General features: G+C 40.1%; 1 protein-coding gene across 4 annotated transcripts in view; it reads left to right on the forward strand.

Annotated features, from left to right (window-relative positions):
* The window catches only part of STARD13 (StAR related lipid transfer domain containing 13), a 401131-nt gene that overhangs the window by 351085 nt on the left and 27986 nt on the right, over positions 1-22060 (forward strand). For 3 of the 4 annotated variants that reach the window (XM_061170637.1, XM_061170636.1, XM_061170635.1), the window contains one exon: positions 15811-15874. In XM_061170637.1, the coding sequence (XP_061026620.1) occupies positions 15811-15874 (64 nt within the window). Of the gene's footprint in view, positions 1-15810; positions 15875-22060 lie in introns of those variants that run through there. The other variant, XM_061170638.1, reaches the window with a different exon arrangement.

The raw sequence follows: 22060 nt of genomic DNA on the forward strand, positions 1-22060 counted from the left end.
CACTAGAGAAATTTTATCTGGATTAGATGCAATTGTTGGGAACAGTTAAAAAGCTAAGGACACCCCATCTGACTTCTCTGATGCAGGAATATGTGAATTTAAACTTTGTCTGAAATCCCCAAACTAAAGAAGCCCAAGAAAACCTGGACTTTTGTTTTTAGCTCTTTACTTTTGGACCACTGTGGCCGATGTCCTTTATTGATTTGCCAAAGGAACTTACACTCTTCCCTGAAACCCTCATTATTAGGGTCTATTGCTTATTTAAAATTATTTTCTGGGAATGTAACATATAGCATGGTGACTATAGTTAACGATACGGTGTCGCATATTTGAAAGTTGCTAAGAGAGTAGATCTTAAAAGTTCCCATCACAAGAAAAAAAATTAGTAACTATGTGTGAAGATGGATGTTAACTAAACTTATTGTGATGATCATTTCACAGTATATACAAATATCAAATCATTATGTTGTACACCTTAAACTTATACAATGTTCTACATCAATTATATCTCAATTGAAAATATATATTATATAAGTTACACAGTCCCACATGTACATCCTTTCCCCTTTAATCAACATGACATACTACTTCATTTTCTTTGCATAGTGAGATCCGTCCATGCTTAACCATTTCTCTCCCACGCCTGCACTGACATCCAAGGACAGTTTGTGGGGTTATGGGCTGGAAGAGGGGCCAGCATTTCTGCTGCCGCAGGACCACGTGGTAGAAGAGCAGCCAGAGTGAAAAGCTCAGCAAGGGGGAGGCATGGCCTTCACTGGCTCAGCTGTGGCATGGTGACAGCCACTTGTGGACTTCTAATTCCACTCTCCCCCCAGCCCAGACACCGTAAGGCCATCCTGCCGGATGGCCTGTCATATTTGAAAGGCCCCACGTTGGGTGAGTACATACCAGACAAGTCCACGTGGCATAGCTCTCCACCCTGCTCTGCAGAATCTGTTTTGTAAACTCCCAGACAGACAGGGAACCTTTCCCAGGCCCCGCAGAGGCGGAGCTGCAGCTCCCGGAGGTGCTCGCCTCTGATCCCCGGAGCAGGTGACTTGTTTCTGACCATCTTGGAGCGCCACACCCGGAATACTCCTAAAGAGACGGGGCTAGAGACCTTTAGCCTCTGACACTTGAGTGGAGGGTGAGAAGTTCAGGCTGCAGCTTTAATCCGAATCAGATGAACCCGTACCCCTGCTTGTTATTCCTCTTGAGGCTTTGGCAGGAATATTAGAAAAATATCACAGGAAACTGACCATTAAGTCAGCATGGGAGACCTGATGATCAATCTAAAGTTGGCAGTTTAAACGTGAAATACAAACCTAAGATACGAAGAAGGAAAGGGCTCCATTGCTTTCATTTATACGTCAAGTGCAGAGGGCCACTGTGTGTCTCCCCAGGCTCTGTCACAGTGCCAGAGGGGGGACTTCGCTCAGACAGGGCCCAGACCACCCTCCCCGTCTCCCTCTGGTCCCCGCACACTCCCTGCTCACGAGTCCCCAGCCCTCCCAGCAAGCACGCTACCTGCCTTTCCCTCGTTCTCCTGCTGGCCCCTGGGCTCTGCCCTCCCAGGCGTCCCCTCCATGCTCGGGGCAGTCTGGACACAGCTCACTTCACGCTGACCCTGGCCTCACTCCCTCTGGGTGTGGCAAGCTGGGGAGGCGAGGGACTCCCTCGCAGTTCCAAAGTGCTCGCCGGTAGGAACCGTATCTTGTTCGGTGGCACATCATGGGCGCCTGGTGTTCCGTGACCCTGTGCCAGGCAGGAATTCAATAACTGTTTGTTAAATTGAACTGGAACCTGGCAGAAAATAACCTGTCATTTCACGAATTATTTTACTGCTTCTACATGTGAGAGAATATTGTGTGGCGATAAATTATTCATTTTCTCTTCAAAATACCCTAAATCTCTCTGCTGCTGAGCTACACTTCTTCTTGGGGATGATTCACTGCTCAGCCCTCTACTCAGGCTTCTCTGAAACTGCCCGCGATGACTGCTGAACCCAAAAGGCATATTTTAGGTTTTGTATCACTTACTCTTTCTTAAGTATTTGATACAACTAACCAACTGCTCCCCCCTGTCTGTAATGCTCGTTCTGTGGCTTCCATCTCTGACTACACCTTCCCCAGCCCAGCTCCTCCTCCTCCACCCAGGCCTTGAGCACAGGAGTTTCCAGGGTTCTGAATTGTCCCTGGATAATTGGTTTAATTATTATGTATCCTCTGTGTATATCATCTACATGCCGATCATTCCCAAGTAGGTCTGGATGTCGCAAGGTGCCCCAAAATTTAACGCATCACAACGTAAGCTTGTTATCTTCTCCATATCCCAGCTCCCAGTACCTCCCTATTTCACTGTTTTCTATGTTTTCTATGCACAGTGACCAAAGCCTGAAATGCAGAGTCATCCTCTATTTCTCCCTGGCCCCCAAGCTTCTACATCACTGGCCCAGTCGTCATCTGCTGTCACTTCCTTTCTGCTCCTCTTTGCCATCTCTCACCTAAACTATTGTAACCATCTTCTACCCGTCCTTCCTCAGCTCAGTGTCCGTCCTGCCCCCAGGTGTGTTTCTGACATGCAGTGGAATTACATCACTCTCCTAATACCCTTCAAGACCCTCACCCCCACCCCCCCATTGCCACAGATTGCTCCTAACATCTCCATTTGGGCCCTTCATGATCTGGCCCCTGCCCGTCCCACCAGTGATTCCCACTCACATCCTTGTGGTTCCTAGACTAAAGCATGCCATTTAATGACTGCTGGCTTTGCCTGCCATTCTTTTTTTTTTTTTTTTTTAACTTTGGGTTTATTTATTTATTTGTGGCTGTGTTGGGTCTTCGTTTCTGTGCGAGGGCTTTCTCTAGTTGTGGCAAGCGGGGGCCACTCTTCATCGCGGTGCGCGGGCCTCTCATTATCGCGGCCTCTCTTGTTGCGGAGCACAGGCTCCAGACACGCAGGCTCAGTAATGTGGCTCACGGGTCTAGTTGCTCCGCGGCATGTGGGATCCTCCCAGACCAGGGCTTGAACCCGTGTCCCCTGCATTGGCAGGCAGATTCTCAACCACTGCGCCACCAGGGAAGCCCGCCTGCCGTTCTTTTAACCTAGGCGGCAAATTGCCCTTAGTCCTTCATAGCCTGGCTGAAATATTGCCTCTTCTGGGAGGTTTTGTCCTTATGTGTTCAGAAAGTGAATTGCTTCTTCTCTTATTCATCATATTTACATCCCACATGGGACTGGGAGATCCCCAAGGACAGGGACCACATCTTGCTCACCTCTGCATTCCCAGCCCCTCAACCTGTTCCTGGTATGTGGTGCCCACTGTCGGATGAACATATCTTGGCTTCTCTTCTTGTTGACTTTCCCACCAGAACCTCAAGTTCCACTTTTAAAATGAGACTTCTGACTATTTCTCCTTTACTAATGTATTAACCCTTCTAAAGGCTCCTGAAGACAACAGTAAAAATTAACAGGTTCTGGGAGCAGTGGACATTGTGGACATGACCTCTGAAAAGGTCAAACTGCTTTGCTTACCTTAACATGTAAATCCAGTTTGTCCAAAGCACAAACTGGACAGCTTCATCACGTGTCATGGGTTTCCTCTTTCCGTGGAAAAGGTGGACGGGGGAAGGAAACTACCATTTATTGACTAGCCTGTGCTAGGTCCGTGACATAGGCTGTCATTTCCCAGGCCCTCCTAGATTCTCCTTGAGTAAGCAGGAGCAGAGAAATCTCTGGACAGGGAGAAGTCCAGCTCTCTAGCTGATGCATGGTTCCCTTGAGCAAGTGTTTCTCTCAGAGCCTTAGTCTGCTCATTTGAAAATAAAAGGGTCAGGCCAAGTGGTCCCTAGAGCCTGCCAAGTTCTAATGTTTCCTTAGCAAACATTTACCAAGTGGATTTTCTCTGAGCCAGCGCCTGTGCTGGGCGTTAGAGATGCAAAGAAGGTGCAGCTCTCGGCCTGTCACATTCAGTGGAGGAGAATAATTCTTTTATTCTGACTATGCAAGGTCTATTGTGACTATTTAAAGTCAATCACTGATTGGACCTATGTAGAAAAAGTATGTTCAGTTAAAAAAGAAAATCCTACAGAGACAATCATGTATAAAATTACCTGCTAGGCCTTATGCGGATTAGAAGAATAAATTATGGTTCCTGCCTCAAAAGAGGCTCTAATCCAGTAGAAAGACACCGTTCATGCAGCAAAGAAAATACGTTTTATAATCAAAATTGTTATTCATGCAGGAATAGCTTTCCAGGCCACCAATGTTAGACCAACTCAGATTATCTGAAGCGTTTTTTATTACTTTATATAAGGTATCATTAAGTTAGAGGGAAACAAATACTGATGCTAAATATTTGTCCTAAATGCAGACTGGCTGCAATCACAGCAGAACTTCACAGTGGTTTTGATAAAGTGCTGTGAATACTTCTGTTATATGACATGTTCTTTTACCTGAAGCAGCCAGTCCTTAAAGAGGCATTTCCATCTCTCCCTGGTGTGTGTTTCATCCATTTTGTATTCTTGGAGAGTCTAGCCATTGTTTACTTTACCTTATGCAAGATAAATACAGACTGATGCTATACCATGCTAGGAATGTCTACCTAGTTTCAGACCACCATAAAGAGTGTTTTCTCTCTTTTTCTTTTTTTCCCATCTTAAAAAATCAGCTGTTTCTTTTTTTTTTCAGCTTTATTGAGGTATAATTGACAAATAAAATTATAAGATGTTTAAATTATACAACATGATGATTTGATAAATGTATACATTGTGTAAGGAAGAGTTGAATGGTTATGTGTATGATATTTGAAATTGTATCCAGAATTTCTAAGATGTCTTTTCTTTTATAAGTCCATTTATTTGTTTGTTTGTTTATTTATTTTATTATTATTATTTTTTTTTTTTTTGCTGCGTTGGGTCTTAGTTGTGGCACGCGGCTCTTCCTTGCGGCACACGGGCTTCTCTCTAGCTGTGGCTTGCGGGTTTTCTCTTCTCTGGTTGTGGTGCATGGGCTTCAGAGCTCGTGGGCTCTGTAGTTTGCTGCACGCAGGCTCTCTAGTTGAGGCGCACGAGCTCAGTAGTTGTGACGCGTGGGCTTAGTTGCCCCGCAGCATGTGGGATCTTAGTTCCCTGACCAGGGATCGAACCCGCGTCCCCTGCATTGGAAGGAGGATTCTTTACCACTGGACCACCAGGGAAGTCCCACTAAGATGTCTTTAATGATGACAATTTTGTAGATTGGATTGAGAACTAATAAGCAAGTAGAATCAGAACAAAAGAAATGTAGATCACTTTACATCAGTAATTTCAAAGTCCAAGAAATAAAATGATTTTTAAATGAATAAAACAAAAACTACATTTTTTAAAAATAGACTTTATTTTTAGAGCAGTTTTAGGTTCACAGTAAAATTAATCACAAAGTATGGAGAGTTCTCATATACCACCTGTACCCACACACGCACAGCCTCTTCCACCATTAACATCCCCCACCAGAGTGGCACCTTACAACTGGTGAACCTACATTGACATATCATTATCACCCAAAGTCTGTAGTTTGTATTAGGCTTCTCTCTTGGTCTTGTACATTCTGTGGGTTTTGACAAATATATAATGTTACGTATCCACCATTAGAGTATCATATGAATATTTCACTGCCCTAAAGATCCTCTATGCTCTGTCTACTCATCCCTATCATCCCTCCCTCACTCCTAATACATAGCAACCACTGATCTTCTTACTGGTTTTGCCTCTTCCAGAATGTCATACAGTTGGAATCATATAGTACGGAGCCTTTCAGGTTGGCTTCTTCCGTTTAGTAATATGCATTTAAGGTTCCTCTATGTCTTTTTATGGCTTGATGGCTCATTTCTTTAGCACTGAATAATATTCCATTGTCTGGATGGACCACAGTTTATTCATCCATTCGCCTACTGAAGAACAGCTTGGTCACTTCCAAGTTTTGGCAATTATGAATAAAGCTGCTATAAACATTCCTGTGCAATGTCACCTCACACCCATTTATACTGTGGACATGTTGGCTTCAAAAGTTTTGTCACATTGTTTTATATTTTGAGTACGTATGTCTTTTAGAAATATAATATTTGTCTTTATGGCTTAAAAAAAATTCCCGTGCAAGTTTTTGTGTACGATAAGTTTTCAACTCTTTGCGTAAGTACCTAGGAGTGCAAACTACTGGAATGTATACTAAGAGTATGTTAAGTTTTATAAAAAACTGCCAAACTGTCTTCGAAAGGGGCTGTACCATTTTGCATTCCCACCAGCAATGAATGAGAGTTTCTGTTGTTCCTCATCCTAGCCAGAATTTGGTAATACCAGTGTTTTAGAATTTTGTCGTTCTAGTAGGTGTGTAGTGGTATTTCATGGTTGTTTTAATTTGCAATTTTCTAATGATATATGATATACAGCATCTTTTCATATGCTTATTTGCCATCAGTGTATCTTCTTTGGGTGAGGTATCTGTTCAGATTTTTGGTCTCTTTTTTTAATTGGATTGTTTATTTTATTATTTTGAGTTTTAAGAGTTCTTAGTATGTTTTAGATAACAGTCCTTTATCAGATATGATTTTTACAAATATTTTCTCTAAGCCTACGGCATAGCTTCTCATATACTTCACAGTTTCTTTCACAGAGCAGAAGTTTTTAATTTTAATGAAGTCCAGTTTATCAAGTATTTATTTCATAGATCGTGACTTTGATGTATCTAGAAAGTCATCACTAAACCTAAGGTCATATAGATATTCTCCTATGTTATCTTCTAGGAGTGTTACAGTTTTGTGCTTACATTTAGATCTGTGATCCATTTTGAGTTAATTTTTGTGAAGAGTATAAGATCTATGTCTAGACTGAATTTTTTTTGCATGTGGATATATAGTTCTTTCAACATTGTTGAAAACCTGTTTCCATTGTATTGCCTTTACTCCTTTGTCAAAGATCAGTTGGCTATATTTGTGTGGGTCTATTTCTGGGCTGTCTATTCTGTTCCATTATTATGTTCATCTCTTCTTTCACCAATATCATACTGTCTTGATTACTGTAGCTTTATGATAAGTCTGGAAGTTGAATAGTGTCAATTCTCCAACTTTGTTCTTCTGCTTCAAGACTGTGTTGGCTATTCTGGGTCTTTTGCTTCTCCATATAAACTTTAGAATCAGTTTGTTGTCTTATAATTTTCTGTTTAAAACTGGACATTGTAAACATTATAAATGAGGCAACTCTCAAAATCAGATTCCCTCCTCCCCAAAGTTTGTTGTTATTGTTGCTGTTTGTTTAGTGACATTCTTCAACTAATTATGTAAAGTCTGAATCCTTTGTATGACCATGGAAGTCTGTACTCAGTTAGCTTAGTGGTCTGCAAATGATTGGACAGAGATTTCCTTAAATGTCTTGAACCAGTATGTCTGCTGGCCTTTGCCAAGGGACAGTTTGTGCATACTGGGCTATGGTTTCAGTGCTCCAGCAGGAATTTGGTAACTCTGTCTCAGGCTTTATTTCCTGCTTGTGCAGATCATCAAGGTCAGCCAGAGGAGAGAAATTAGACCTTCTCAGGTCATTCCTAGGTATGCACACAGTTCTGCACATGGGCTTGGCCTTCTAGATTCCTAAGAATATGTCAGAACTTTTCTTATTCCCTATGGGTATCTCATTTCCCCAGCTATTCCTTTCATTCCTTTTGGTCCACATCTTGTTTGGTTCAACTGTTATCACCACTTCAGGCAGCTATGGTGTTAAATAATTGCCACTGATAGTTTTTGACAAACACCCTGGGAAAAAGCTTTTCTCAGTGATGAGCTCAGTGTCAGGTTAAATAAAGATAAGCCCTGTGAATGGGGGCATTCAGTGAATTGCCAGACAGCTCAAATAATGATAATTCTTTAAAAATGGACCTTTGGGGAAGGTCAAACCCATTCTGCCCTCTCCAGTGGCTGCTAGGCTGCTGGTTTTCACAACTCCTCTGATTGTGATGCCTGTTGGCTTTTCAAAGCTCCTGCAGAGCTGAGAAAAAAAGGGCACGTTCAAGTGCCACAGAGCTCACTGTTCTTACATAGATTCAGTAATTTTTCTTACATAGGCACTACTTGGATTGTTGCAAGCATTTATTAATTTCCAGATTTTCCTAAAAAAGTTGATTTTGACAATTTTTGCCAGTATTTTTGTTGTTTTTATGGAAGAGCAGAATTTTGGAGATCTTTACTCCACCATTCCCACTGGTGTTACCCACTTGCATTATTTTTATTCAGCTTTTTTGAAGTATAACTTACGTTCAAAAAAATTCACCAACTTAAAGAATACAATTGGACGAGTTTTGTCAAATATATATGGTTATGTTATGTAACTATCACCACAGTCATGGTATGGAGCATTTCCATTGCCACACTGGCAACCACTGAACTGTTTTCTGTCACTACACTTTTACCTTTTGTAAAATTTTTTATAGATGCAATCATATAGTGTACCCACTTTGTATTTGGCTTCTTTCAATCTGCATAGTGCCTCTGAGGTTCATCCATGTTGCTGTATGTATTAGGAGTTAGTGCCTTTGTATTGTTGAGTACTTCATTATATGGATATACAACAATTTTTTATCCATTTGCCTGTTGATGGACATTTGGATTATTGCCACTTTTTGCCTATTTTGTGAATAAAGCTGCTACAAACATTCAAATACATGTCTTTATATGGATGTATGATTTATTTTATCTTGGATAAATAACTAAGAGTGCAATTGTTGGGTCAGATGCTAAAAATGTGTTTAATTTTATAAGAAGTTGCCGAGCTGTTTTCCAAAGAGGCCGTACCCCTTTGGAAGTTTCAGTGGTTCTATATTCTTGTAAAATTTAGCATTGTAAGTATTTTTAATTTAGACATTCTAGTGTGTGTGTAGTGGTGTCTCATTATGATTTTAATTTGTATTTCTCCAATGACGAATGATGTTGAGCATCTTTTCATTTACTTATTTGCCATTTGTATATCTTCTTTTAGAAGTGTCTGTTCAAATATATTGCCCATTTTTTAAATCAGGTTTTGTGACTTACGGAATTTGAGTTCTCTATGTATTCTGCATACGAGTCTTTTATGAGATATATGTTTTGAAAACATTTTCTCGAAATAGAGGAGCAATTCTTAAGACACAAGCAAATATCTGAGTTTAGAGGAGATAAAAGGATCTGAATCTAGATAGTTAAATGTTAGAGTCTCTAGCTTTAAAAAATAATAAATAAACTTCCTATGTGTGTCAGAAAGTATAAAGCATATTCAAGTATGTGGTATGTAAAGCATGAACCATTTGATGACTTTTGTATATGCAGTAGGTAAAAAACTTTTGTGTAGAATAAAATAGTTTCTGTTTCCAAACCATAATGGAATAACAAGTTTGTTAGATAAGTAAATTTTATAAATAACAGAGAATCCTTCCTAAACAAACTTATTACAGAGCTGCCAATGAGAAACATCAACTTATTTAGGTATATATCAGAACTTCCAAGTGAGGAGATATATATATATATATATATATATATATATATATATATGCCTTGACCAATGTACAGTTGACTCTTGAACAATGCAAGGGCTAGGGTTGCTGACCCCCCACTAAGTCAAAATTCACATTTAACTTTTGGTTCCCTAAAATTTTAACTAATAGCCTACTGTTGATCAGAAGCATAACATAACAATAACATAACATAAACAGTCAATTACATAAACAGTCAATAACATAAACAGTCAATTAACATATATTTTGTATATGTGTTATATATTGTATTCTTACAATAGAGTAAGCTAGAGAAAAGAAAATGTTATTAAGAAAATCATAAGAAGGAGAAAGTATATTTACAGTGCTGTACTGTATTTTTCGATATTGTAAGTTCATGTCGTCTGCTTACAAGACGTGTGTTGGTACCTACATGAATATTGGTTTATATGATACAAAACATTGCAGATGTTATACATGTTACTAACACATCAAAAATGAAAAGATAATGTGAAAAAGAAATTCATATTTATTTAGAGGTATAACGATTCATGTGTTGATAACAAAGAAGCAGCAATATGAATGACTTATGGTAGCCTAGTTTAATTGACAGGATTGCTTCACGGTAGCTTAGCCTACACACTAATGAATGAATCATTATAAAATTTGTATGGCATAAGTACTGCATCTATATTCATAGTCCAGTACTGGAAACATTGTTACTTTTTTTAAAAACCACTTCCTTGTGATGATAGACTGCTATGCAATTTCTCCAATTACGAGAAAGAGGCATATTGTATGGTAATGTGATTTTTTGAAAGCAAAGTTATAAAACAGCAAGAAAACTAATACATTGCTGATTTTATATTAAATATCACCTTGTGCCTATGTAAGGATAGACTAGTATCTAAATGTATTTTATGCATTCATGACATACCTTTTTCTCAATTTTTTTGATATTTCTAGGCTAAGGAGTTCATCTGCAAGTTTTTTCAAAATGTTGCAAATCTCAAAATATTTTCCAATATATTTATTGAAAAAAAAAGGTGTGTGTGTAAGTGGACCCACACAATTCAAACCTATGTTGTTCAAAGGTCAACTGTATATAATGCACTTAACATACCACCCTTAGCTCTTAGGTAGAGATGTTAATACATGTGGAACTGGCCAAAAAAAACAGGCTGTCAGTTATAGGAGCAAAGGCCAAGAACCTGCAGAAGACAGCTTCTGACTAGATGGTCAGCTTCTAATCCATAACTGCCTATCATATTTGACACTAATGACTGTCTAGTGAGTGGGTAAACTGGAGATGGCTGAAAATGAATATAGTCATCAAATATTTTTAAGTAAATAAGTGACATGATAAAAAGTTGAGAAATAGAACTGGTTTCAGTGTGAAGCATTAGTGAAACCAATTTAAAAGGCTGTTGCCTGACTCTAAGAAAAAGATGAGAAGGGACTGAGCAGGACCAAGGAGAGGCAAGATTTCAAAGATATCATGGAGGTATAATTGATAGGACTTGATGCTCAAATGAATGTAGACCTTGAAGAAGAAGAGTCTCAAGTTGACTCCATTTTCTGGTTTGGGTAGCTTAGTGGTGATGCTCTTAATCAAGACAAGACTTTAAATAGAAAAACAGGTTTTGGAGAGAATGCAGTGAGTTCAGTTTTAATAGGTGTGTTTGAAGGGCCAGGAGGACCCCACAGATGGATGAGACTAGTGAGTAGTTGGGAATGTAGCTTTGGAGCTCAGGTGAGATGTCCACGCTAGAGAAAGAGGATGGGCATCATCCGAGTCTAGTTTATTTTAAGATGAGATATCTTATTACGCTTGTGCAGAGTAAAAAGAACAAGAACTGCAGTCTGAATTCTAAAAAATATCAATAGTTAAGGTGCAAGTATTGCTTGGTGACAGGAAGGAGATAGTGTTTAGAGAGATGAGAGGATTCATCATCTTGAATGCCAAAGACCAGAAGAGTTTCAAGGAAGGTGAGTGCCAATTAGTGCACATTGCTACAAATAGGTCTTTGCTAGAAAGAGACTATGGAATTTGGTGATTAAAAACTCATTGGTCAAAACTGGAAAGAGCCCAGTGTCCATGGGGTAAACCCATTATATATCTTCATACCATAGAATACTACTCAGTAATTAAAAGGAATGATTATTGCTATACACAACACAAATTAATATCAAAAACATTGTGATGAGTGGAAAAAGCCAGACACACACAAAATACATACTGTATGATTCCATTTATATGATGACCAAGAATTGGCAAAACCAACTATAAATGATAGAAATGAGAAAGAGGATATCCTTGGGAGTGGCGGGAGGGGATGTGGTGGTAGGGAAAACTGACAGTAAAGGAGCACAGGAGGACTTTCTGGCGTCAAGAAATGTTCTTTATCTTGTTCGAGGGTAGTTACAATTGCCAAAACTCATTGAACTGAAAACTTAAGATCTATGTATAACCAGAATACAAAAAAAAAAGTCATCAGTCAAAGGTGGGAGGTTTTACATATATACAATGGAATATTACTCAGCCATAAAAAGGAACGAAACTGAGTTATTTGTAGTGAGGTGGATGGACCTAGAGACTGTCATACAGAGTGAAGTAAGTCAGAAAGAGAAAAACAAATACCGTATGTTAACACATATATATGGAATCTAAAAAAAAAAATGATCAGAAGAACCTAGGGGCAAGACGGGAATAAAGATGCAGACCTACTAGAGAATGGACTTGAGGATACGGGGAGGGGGAAGGGTAAGCTGGGACAAAGTGAGACAGTGGCATGGACATATATATACACTACCAAATGTAAAATAGATAGCTAGTGGGAAGCAGCCGCATAGCACAGGGAGATCAGCTCGGTGCTTTGTGACCACCTAGAGGGGTGGGATAGGGAGGGTGGGAGGGAGATGCAAGAGGGAAGAGATATGGGGACATATGTATATGTATAACTGATTCATTTCGTTATAAAGCAGAAACTAACACACCATTGTAAAGCAATTATACTCCAATAAAGATGTTAAAGAAAAAAAAAAAAGATGGGACATTTTGCAACTGAATTTGCTGCTTCTAAATTTCCACTAATTTACAAAGAGATATTCCTTTATGAAAGCAAATGTCCATACAGAGAGAGAGAAATCACAGTTACCAAATTTTCAAAGCAGAAAAACAAAAATATGTGGTAGAGGATTTGACAAGCGCAAGAAACAAAATCTAAGTGGTCAGTGGACAAAGTCATAAAATAACTCAGTTTTCACTACAGAAATCCTAAAAATCAAAAATGTGAAGTGAGATTGAAGGTGAGTCAAAAAGAAGAGGGTTGGGACTTCCCTGGTGGCGCACTGATTAAGAATCCGCCTGCCAATGCAGGGGACACAGGTTCGAGCCCTGGTCCTGGAAGAGCCCACATGCCGCGGAGCAACTAAGCCCGTGCGCCACAACTACTGAGCCTGTGCTCTAGAGCCCGTGAGACACAACTACTGAGCCGAGGTGCTGCAACTACTGAAGCCCGCATGCCTAGAGCCCGTGCTCCACAACAGGAGAAGCCACCGCAATGAGAAGCCCGCGCACCACAACGAAGAGTGGCCCCACTCGCCGCAACTAGAGAAAGCGCGCATGCAGCAACGAAGACCCAACACAGCCAAAAATAAAAATAAAATAAATTTTTAAAAATTTATAAAAAAAAAAAGAAGAGGGTTGTTTGAAATTCTATTTTATTTTTTTAAATATTTATTTATTTATTTATTATTTATTTATTTATTTTTGGCTGCACCGGGTCTTAGTTGCGGCTCTCAGGATCTTCGTTGCGGCGTGCAGGATCTTTTGTTGTGGCGTGCCAACTCTTAGTTGTGGCATGAGGGCTCTTAGTTGCAGCATGCAGACTTCTTAGTTGTGGTGTGCGATTCTTAGTTGAGACATGCGGACTCTTAGTTGTGGCATGCATGTGGGATCTAGTTCCCTGACCAGGGATCGAACCCAGGCCCCCTGCTTTGGGAGCGCGGAGTCTTACCCACTGAACCACCAGAGAAGTCCTGAAATTCTATTTTAAAGTAGGTAGAGCCGTTGATCCACTCCGCAAGCTAAATCTTGCTGACTTCTCTCCCTAACCATCAGCACAAGACTGGAAGTTTACTCTCTGGAGAGGCTGGACTGAGGGACATCAGACACTGCTGAAAATGGAATACTCTATTGAAAATGGGGGCTCCATTGACAGTCTACCTATATTCCAAATATTGAGATCCCCAGGCCTCTTTTGTAACTCAGCTCCAGAGCATTGGAAAACACACTCAAGAAGAATCTGAGTTCTGAGAAATCTAATCAGCCCATGATTTAAAAAGAAAAAAAAAATAGCAAACCCCAACTAGAACAGGTCAGAAGGCTCTGAGACAGACATCTCCAAGGAAATTAGATAGACTGATATATTTGAACACATTTAGAGATTTAGATAATTAGGGAAGTGTTTGAGTTTGAATTTAAGGATAAGTACACAGAAAACTGAGGAAACAATTAAGATGCTTATTAACTCCTGGGATAATGAAAAGTTTAGAATGAAAGGAAAAGTAATCAGAGCATGATATACATGTGAATAGCATTTACATGGTCATAAGAAAATAAACACTAAATATTGATTTATCAAAAAATTACAAAATTATGACAACTATATAAGAGGCAGAGGGTGCAAATGTGCATGTAAGAGGATGAGGGGGGAATGCGTAGTAAAAAAAACTTTATCTTTCATAGAACAAAGTCAATAGATAATGACTTAAACTGAAAAGTCAAGAAGTAACAGCATATACATGTTGCTGGAAGTAAACACCAAAAGAAACACTTTAAAAAGTTGCCTCCAAAGACTGGTAAATGGAAAAGGACATGAGGGGTAATGTTTGACTCCTTAAACCATATGCTATGATTTAAAAAAAAAAATCAAATAAAACAAAATAATAAAGGCATTTGCAAAGAGAATTTCATGAAATTAGATTGCAGTGGGTTGAAGAGTGAATGAAAATTAAGGATGTTCTCAGCAAACTGAATAATATAAGGAAGGGGATGTCAGAATGGTGAGTAGAGTTGCTTGATGGAAAGATAAGATTGAAGGAAAATTGGTAGTTTGCTTGATTATGGTTATTTAGGTTGCTAACTAATTGGTTAGTCAATTTGTTCATGACAGGGATGAGCTTAGACAAGAAAAAAAAAAACAGTTAAGAGTCTGCTGAGGTGAGAGGGAATAAATGAGGTGTCAAAGTCCCAGATGAAGTGGTGGATGTTGAAATCAAACACATGATAAAGTGTTAGCTTTGAGAAAGAATAGGAGCATCTCTTTTATATGATGAAGGAAAGAATTGTTAAAAGAATTAGTGACTTAAGCTGTATTTTCTCACTGGCAATCGTGGCTAAGTCATCTGTTGAGGGATTCGGATAGTTTTCATTATCTGAGAATGGATGCTGACCAGAGACAAAAAATGAAATAAATGCTGGGTAGCAATTTGAGGAGCCCAGCTGAGGGAGAATTTCAAAATGTATATATTAGTCAGCACGGGCTGCCATAACAAAATACCACAGGCTGGGTGTCTTAAACAACAGAGGTTTATTTTCTCACAGTTCTGGAGGCTGGAAAGTCCAAGATCAAGGCGCCAAGAGGGTTTGGTTCTTGGTAAGGACTTTCCTCCTGGCTTGCAGACAGCCACCTTCTGGCCGTGTCCTCCGGTGGCGGATTGAGAGAGAGGGAGGGAGCGCTCTGGTGTCTCTTCCTTTACAGACGTTAATCTTGTTGGAGCAGGGCTCCACCTGATGACTTCATTTAACCTTTATTACTTCTTACTCCAAATACAATCACATTGGGGTTTAGGGCTTCAGTGTATGAGTTTGAGGAGCACACAGTTCAGTCGATGGCATGTGTAATTCAGCACTATTACCCAAGAGCAGAAGAGAAGACAGACGGCTGAGTTGATCCAAATTTGGGGATTAGTAGGATAGACTGGATGGAAGGTCAAGGTGGCAGACGAATTGAGGGACTGGTGAAAGTATGGCTAAAACTAAGTGCTCACAGCTTCCAAGAACAGTGGAAAGAGAAGCCAGGAAAGGGAAGGGGCAGGGATTGGTAGGCTTCATGGAAGGTCCTCTCAGGTCTGGAGGCTGGAGAACAAATGGGAACTCTTTTACTGTGTACCTTCTCTGGGTACAGTCCTTTCTTCGGACATGATTGGTTGTTTCTGCACTTTCAACTTCACTGGCAATCAATGAGAATTATCAAACTGGAAAGAAGATTTAGGTTCATTAGTGGTAGCAATCATCACATTTTTCTTTCTTTTTAGACGACTAAATACCTTGAACAAGTGTGCCTCAATGAAACTTGATGTGAACTTCCAAAGGAAAAAGGTAGGTAACCTTACTACACCTTACTGAGACCATGGCTATACCAATAGGAGAAGCTTGCATTCACAAATGAAAAACAACATGAACCGAAGCAAAATTCTGAAATGCCCGACCATTTGTGTTTGTTCTCCAAATATCCCATTATATCATAAACATTATAAGTAAGTCTATTATATATCTAGGCTGCCATCTGTTTGTTTCACTGTTACATTTTGATTTAGTTTTATCAGAGGGTTTGCCTAAAAATGTAAAATGCCTTAATTGTTTATGATAATCTTTCAGAAGTTTTAGTTGTAAATATCCACTCCATATTAGACCCAAATTCTCCACAGTGGTTTGTAGATTAAGAGAATGCAGAAAAGAATCTATGGGGCCAAGTGTCTTCTGCCTCATTCTTTCCTGTGGCATTTTATTTTCAAGTGCAGTCAAGATGCATTCATTGTCAGGCAGGTTTGTTTCATCATGGTTGAGGGGTGGGGGGAGAGTGTAACAGCAAGATTCAGAACCTGCCCCATCTTTCCATTCTCGCCCCTTGCACTTTTCTCTGGTCACAGGGAATGTCCTTCAGTTTTACGAGCCACTATGCTCCCTCCCTCTTCTAGGACTTTGCACGTGCTCTTTCCTCTGTAGGAATAAGACTGGAGATTTCGGTTCTGAAACAAAGCTGTACTTTATTGAGCACTTACTGTTTTCCACGAGCTATGTTATGGCATTTAATCCATTGCGATAGGGATTCTCTGTTTTCTAGAGAAGGAAAATAAAACCTGAACAGGTTAAGTCCCTTGCTCGTGATCTTTCAACCAGTGGAGGAGCAGGGTTTCAATTTCAGGTGTGTCTAACTCCAAAACCGAGGCCCCTAACCACTGCGCTGAAAGACCTCTCTTTCTCACTGAATTGATCCTTTTAGGAAACTCAGAATTGAAATCGTTACCTACTTTTTTCATTTCACATCTTCAGTATGTAACAAGTCAAGCCTTAGTATATTTTGAAGAAGCAGAGAAAACATCTTTGAGTCAAAAGAAAGTGTTCTTTATTCTGGTCTACACAGAAAAGTCATTACAGCCCATGGATTTTAAGTCACTCCTGAGTAACCTAATCTTTAAAAATAACTTTAACCTGAATTCTGCTCTAAAATAGCACCCAAAAAAAGCGCAAATGAATTTTGGTTGACCTCACCTTCAAAACAATTTAGGGTTTGAGCTAGGAGCCAAAGATTTAAGCTAAGGAGGTAAAATGGTGAAAAACAATATCCAGAGAATATATTAAAACATGAGTAATTTGTCCCGGTCAAAGAAAAAGTTTAAATGTGGGAATAAACATCCCAACAGCTATCTGGCTGAATAGACCCCTTGAGAAGCATACACACTATTTGGTCGTAACACATGGTTCTTATTAAACCGAGCATAGCCACGCCTGTGTGGCTGGTCTGTACACTGCCGGTGCAGATCCTTAGCTGCTGTGTATCACAAAAGCAAATGCCAAAAACTAACGACAGGATTTGTTTTCAACCAAGTCGTGTGATTGGATTCTTCCCTTATTGCCAGCATTTCAAAACCCACATGTGAGATAGGCTTGAATAACATTTGCTAGGCTCTGTTACCTTCACAAAAGCTCCTCTGTAAATTGGTCACTTCAGTATTCTGACATTCTTAATTTATTCCTTATGTTGGATATAGTGGCACACACCCTTACAGCCCCTACTTAGCTGTAGGCCCCGCAGATGCATGCACTTGAATAAAATACTGCTTTCCACGTTGTAAATTGGGGACTCGTGGCCTGAATTTTGAAATAAATAAATCCAGTGGGTGATCTCCACCCACTTGTGAATCTCAATCATGACCAGCATCTGGGACTGTGGTCTAAGCAACTATGCAGGAGACCCTGGTGGTGGCACGTGTTCCCATGATCTGTCCCTTGCCCGAGTCATAGGCTAGTCCTTTATTTTACTGCAAAAAAATACCAAAAATAAATACAGGCTAGGACTAGGCCAAATGATCAGAAATAGAAAGTGAAACTTGAGAACCAAGCACCACAGGGAGCTTCAACCAACTTTGGAATTAGTTTGTTTGGAAGAAAAAAAAAAAAGACAGTAGCATTTCCTCTGTGTATGTCCCCATTTTAATCAATCCAAGAAATAGAAATATAATGTTCATCTCTAATCTGCAGAGGCCCAGACATGTTTAATTCTGCAGAATGTCATCCCCAAATGGCTTAGCCGTCCAGGGCCACAGTCATTCTTCTCCCTTCAGGACCACTGGGCCTCAGAAGGGCCGTGTGTGCTTGCTCAGTGCTCTGTGGTGTGGTTAACAAGCTCCCACAGTGCCTGCTCTGTGCCAGGCACTATTCCTCATCACTAACCCCATGTCACAGATGCGGAGATTGAAGGGCAGGGAAGATGAGTAACTTGCCCAGAGCCACGAAGAAACAGCAGAGGCAGGATCTGAACCCAGCTATTCTGGCCACAAACTGCACCTCCTGGCGTTTCAGAGATATTCAGAAATGTATTGGCATGAGCTTCTGACCCTTGGCCTGAGACCTGGAAGGGTTTCCCCAGCAATACGTACAGTTATGTATTTTTATTGTTGTTTTAGAAGAAGGATATTTCTTGCTATCTTGCACTCAAGTCCATGATTTATTTAATGTCTTCATGGAAATTTATCTCTGGATCTCTCATAGTGAATGAGTCATGAATCTCATTGCTCTGCTTTGAACTTGGTTCTCATTTAATTTTGTTTAATTCTGAAGAGTTTGGTGGGTTGACCCAAGGCAGAAAAAAAAAAAAAGAATCCACAAATAGATAAAGATGGTGAAGCCTCATTCATACTTAGTTAGGCATGCACTTTTCCTGTACATCAAACGCCACTCGCTTGTAAAGCACTAGGAGAAATGAAATCGCACCTTACCACTTTGCAGAAGAGAAAAGATAGTGCCTTACCACTTTGCAGAAGAGAAAAGATAGTGCCTTACCACTTTGCAGAAGAGAGAAGCAGTCCTCTAAAGATCAAGATTACCTTCCCTGTGAGAGTCAGGTGGAGAAGAGTGTCCTCAATCTTGGCCAGGCACCTCACTGAAAGACTCACTAAAACCCGGCATTTCTGAGAGCCTGGGGACGCCGGCAGTTGCCCGCCTCAGGCCTCAGGCTCCTCCCGCTGCAGCGCTGCAAGTGGCAGGTCCCTGCTTCTGAACTGGAAGCCTCAGCCACTCAGCTCCAGTCAACTTTAACGGAAGATAAACGTCTAAATTTCTGTGTAACTATGGATTAGCCGCCTCTCACAGCTGTGGACTTGTATGGGCTTCTGTTTCCAGTTGATAGAGATGGTCAAATTTGGTTTAAAAAATACAAAATCCTTCCTTTTGCAGTGTCTGGTTGGCATTTGTCTCTGAAGCATATATAATTTCAGCTAAGAATGTTCTCATTTTTTAGAAAAAGCCAAACACTGGCGTTTCATCTAAATTAAAAACCCCAAGGCACATGCAAAGCTACTCTTTCTCAGAAAAGTGTTTCTTCTTCATTATTACCTACAGAATTCACACTTGCTTTATGACGACATTGAAATCCCCTAATTACGGTTAGCGTTTATGTGATAGTGTTTAGCTTTGAGTACAAAGCTAAAGTCAGAGACTGAACTCCCATAAGGATCTCTGTTAAATGAGGAAAGAGAGGGACGCGTACGAACACAGGACTCTTACCTAAGATTTCCCAGGCGAGAAAGAGCAGCTTCAAAAGAAGTTTCTGGTTAAAGCTATAGTTTTAACAAAGCTCTCTGAAATCCTGACCAAAGGTGGAAAGCCACATAGAAACAATGACTAATTGCCACGTTGCAGCCAGCACCTCCCGGCCTGGATGCCGTGGGCATTTCAAAGGAGCTGCGGGTGTTGTCAGGGAGCCTGACCTCTGCCTCCCAGTCCTCCCCACCCACCCCCCTGCCTTTCACAACCTCAAACCTCCCACCAAATAAGACACCTCCTGGCAGCTCTGAACAGCAGCGTCACATCAAAGAAGTTACATTTCATTCCATCATTCACTTGGCTGGAGACTATACAGTCTTGAATTGAAGACTGTTGCATGTGAATGTCCTAGAACCATAGGATCTTTGAGTTAGATCTTCGCTCATCTTTTCCAGTCTCCCATCCAGTAGAGGATATACTTTTAGAGCATCTATCACAATTCACTCAGGCTCTGTTTGTAAGCATCTAGACGTGATGAGTTCATTATATTGCAAGGCAGTTTGGTTTTTCCTAATTACTAGAAGTCTTCCATATAATAAGCTAAAAGCTGATTCTGTGTAAACTTGCCCATCTGATTCCAGCTGATTTCTCTGGAGAAGCACAGAATATGGATTTCCCCTATCTCTAGATCCGGGGTCAGCAAACTAGTGCTCCTGCTTTTGTAAAGAAAGTTGTATTGGAACAAAGCCACACCCATTCTTTTGGCTGCTAAGGCAGAGTTGAGTAGTTGTAACAGACTGGATGGCCTGTAAATCTAAAATATTTACTATCTGACCCTTTACAGAAAGTTTTCTGACCTCTGCTCAATCTAGAACAAAGTTTTGTAAACTGTCTATGGTGACTGATTTTTCTTTTTTTAATTTCCAGTCTGCCACTGACCAAGATAATGTTTGTAAAATTCACTACAAAGGAATTATTAGAAATATGAAATGATAAAAGGTTATAGAAAATACAAGCCTAAATGTTTTATTAGACTCTACAGATACAAAATTGCATTCCAATAAATATAATTGGAACAAATATAACAGGAAATAGAAAAGAATTACAAAAATTGTTCATATTTTTATTAAAAGTATACTTAGGCTATTAATATGAAGAATCATGATTGCACTTATAACTTTTTTTGTTGTTCAGCTGTCAGAACTAAACAAAAATTTACTTTGAAATTCCCCATGTTAAATGTCTGTACGCACATTTCAATCAAACACTATGACTATGAGTATTCCTGACAGTGAGTTTTTTGCTTGTTATCTAATTTAGGTTGGATTGACAGCAACACTACTCACAGGGAAAAATGCATATCTAAAATGTTTCTTTGTTTTTTGTTTTGTTTTGTTTTTTGGCTGTGTGGGTCTTCATTGCTGCACTCAGGCTTTCTCTAGTTGCAGAGAGCGGGGGCTACTCTTCGTTGCAGTGTGCTGGCTTCTCATTGCCGTAGCTTCTCTTGTTGCGGTGCACGGGTTCTAGGCATGCAAGCTCAGTATTTGTGGTCCGCAGGCTCAGTAGTTGTGGCACGCAGGCTTAGTTGCTCCGCGGCATGTGGGATCCCCGGACCAGGGCTTGAACCCGTGTCCCCTGCATTGGCAGGCGGATTCTTAACCACTGCACCACCAGGGAAGTCCCTGTTTCTTTGTTTTAATACTAGTCATCATAAAGAAACCCATCTCACAGAATATGTTGAGTGGAATCAAAGAAGAAGTCTTAAAGTAATTCTTTAAAGTTTTGGCTATTCTTTTTTACCTTTAATTCAAAATGAAGTAAGTGATGCTGTATTTCCAAAATTCATCTTCAATCTTTCATTACTAGCCAACTTCTGCAATTATCTTTCTGTAAAACAATGGATCCTGTACATTATATACTTTGGGTTATGGTAGATAAACTAATCTTGAAACGTCACACATTATAACCTACTGCGCCCAACACCCAAGCTGGTCTCAGCCCTGTTCAGTAAGACAAGTCCACTGATCATGAACTCGTATAGCACAGCCTTGCCAAATGGTGACAAATGGTTTTAATGCTTACTTTCAATGTCTGAACTTATCTCACTGAAGACTGGTAAGTTTGAGGACTGTCAGCCCCTTAACCACACTTCGAGTAGCACTGCTCTTGAGTTCCTTCTTTCTAAACCAACCATTAGTTCTTTCAATCATCCTTCATAGAAGGTTGTGGTGTCTAGATCATTGGCCATCCCGATTACTCTTCTCTAGAAATAAATCCCTTTCCACGTGCCCCTGAAAATGTGGCTCATTGTTCCTGATGTATGTGACCAGGCAGAATACAGTGGGGCTGCAACCTTCCAAGTATTGAGATTCATGCTTCTGGTCAGGTATCCTAAGGTGGGTGATCATAGTTTGGTAGCCACATTACATGGTTAACTCATATTAAGCTTAAATCTGCTACAACTCTCAAGGCTATTAATAGGAACGAAGTCTGTTCCATCTTGCACGTCCTATAATAGAT

Source organism: Eubalaena glacialis, chromosome 16, assembly GCF_028564815.1.
Source record: "Eubalaena glacialis isolate mEubGla1 chromosome 16, mEubGla1.1.hap2.+ XY, whole genome shotgun sequence".
Classification (NCBI taxonomy): Eukaryota; Metazoa; Chordata; class Mammalia; order Artiodactyla; family Balaenidae; genus Eubalaena; species Eubalaena glacialis.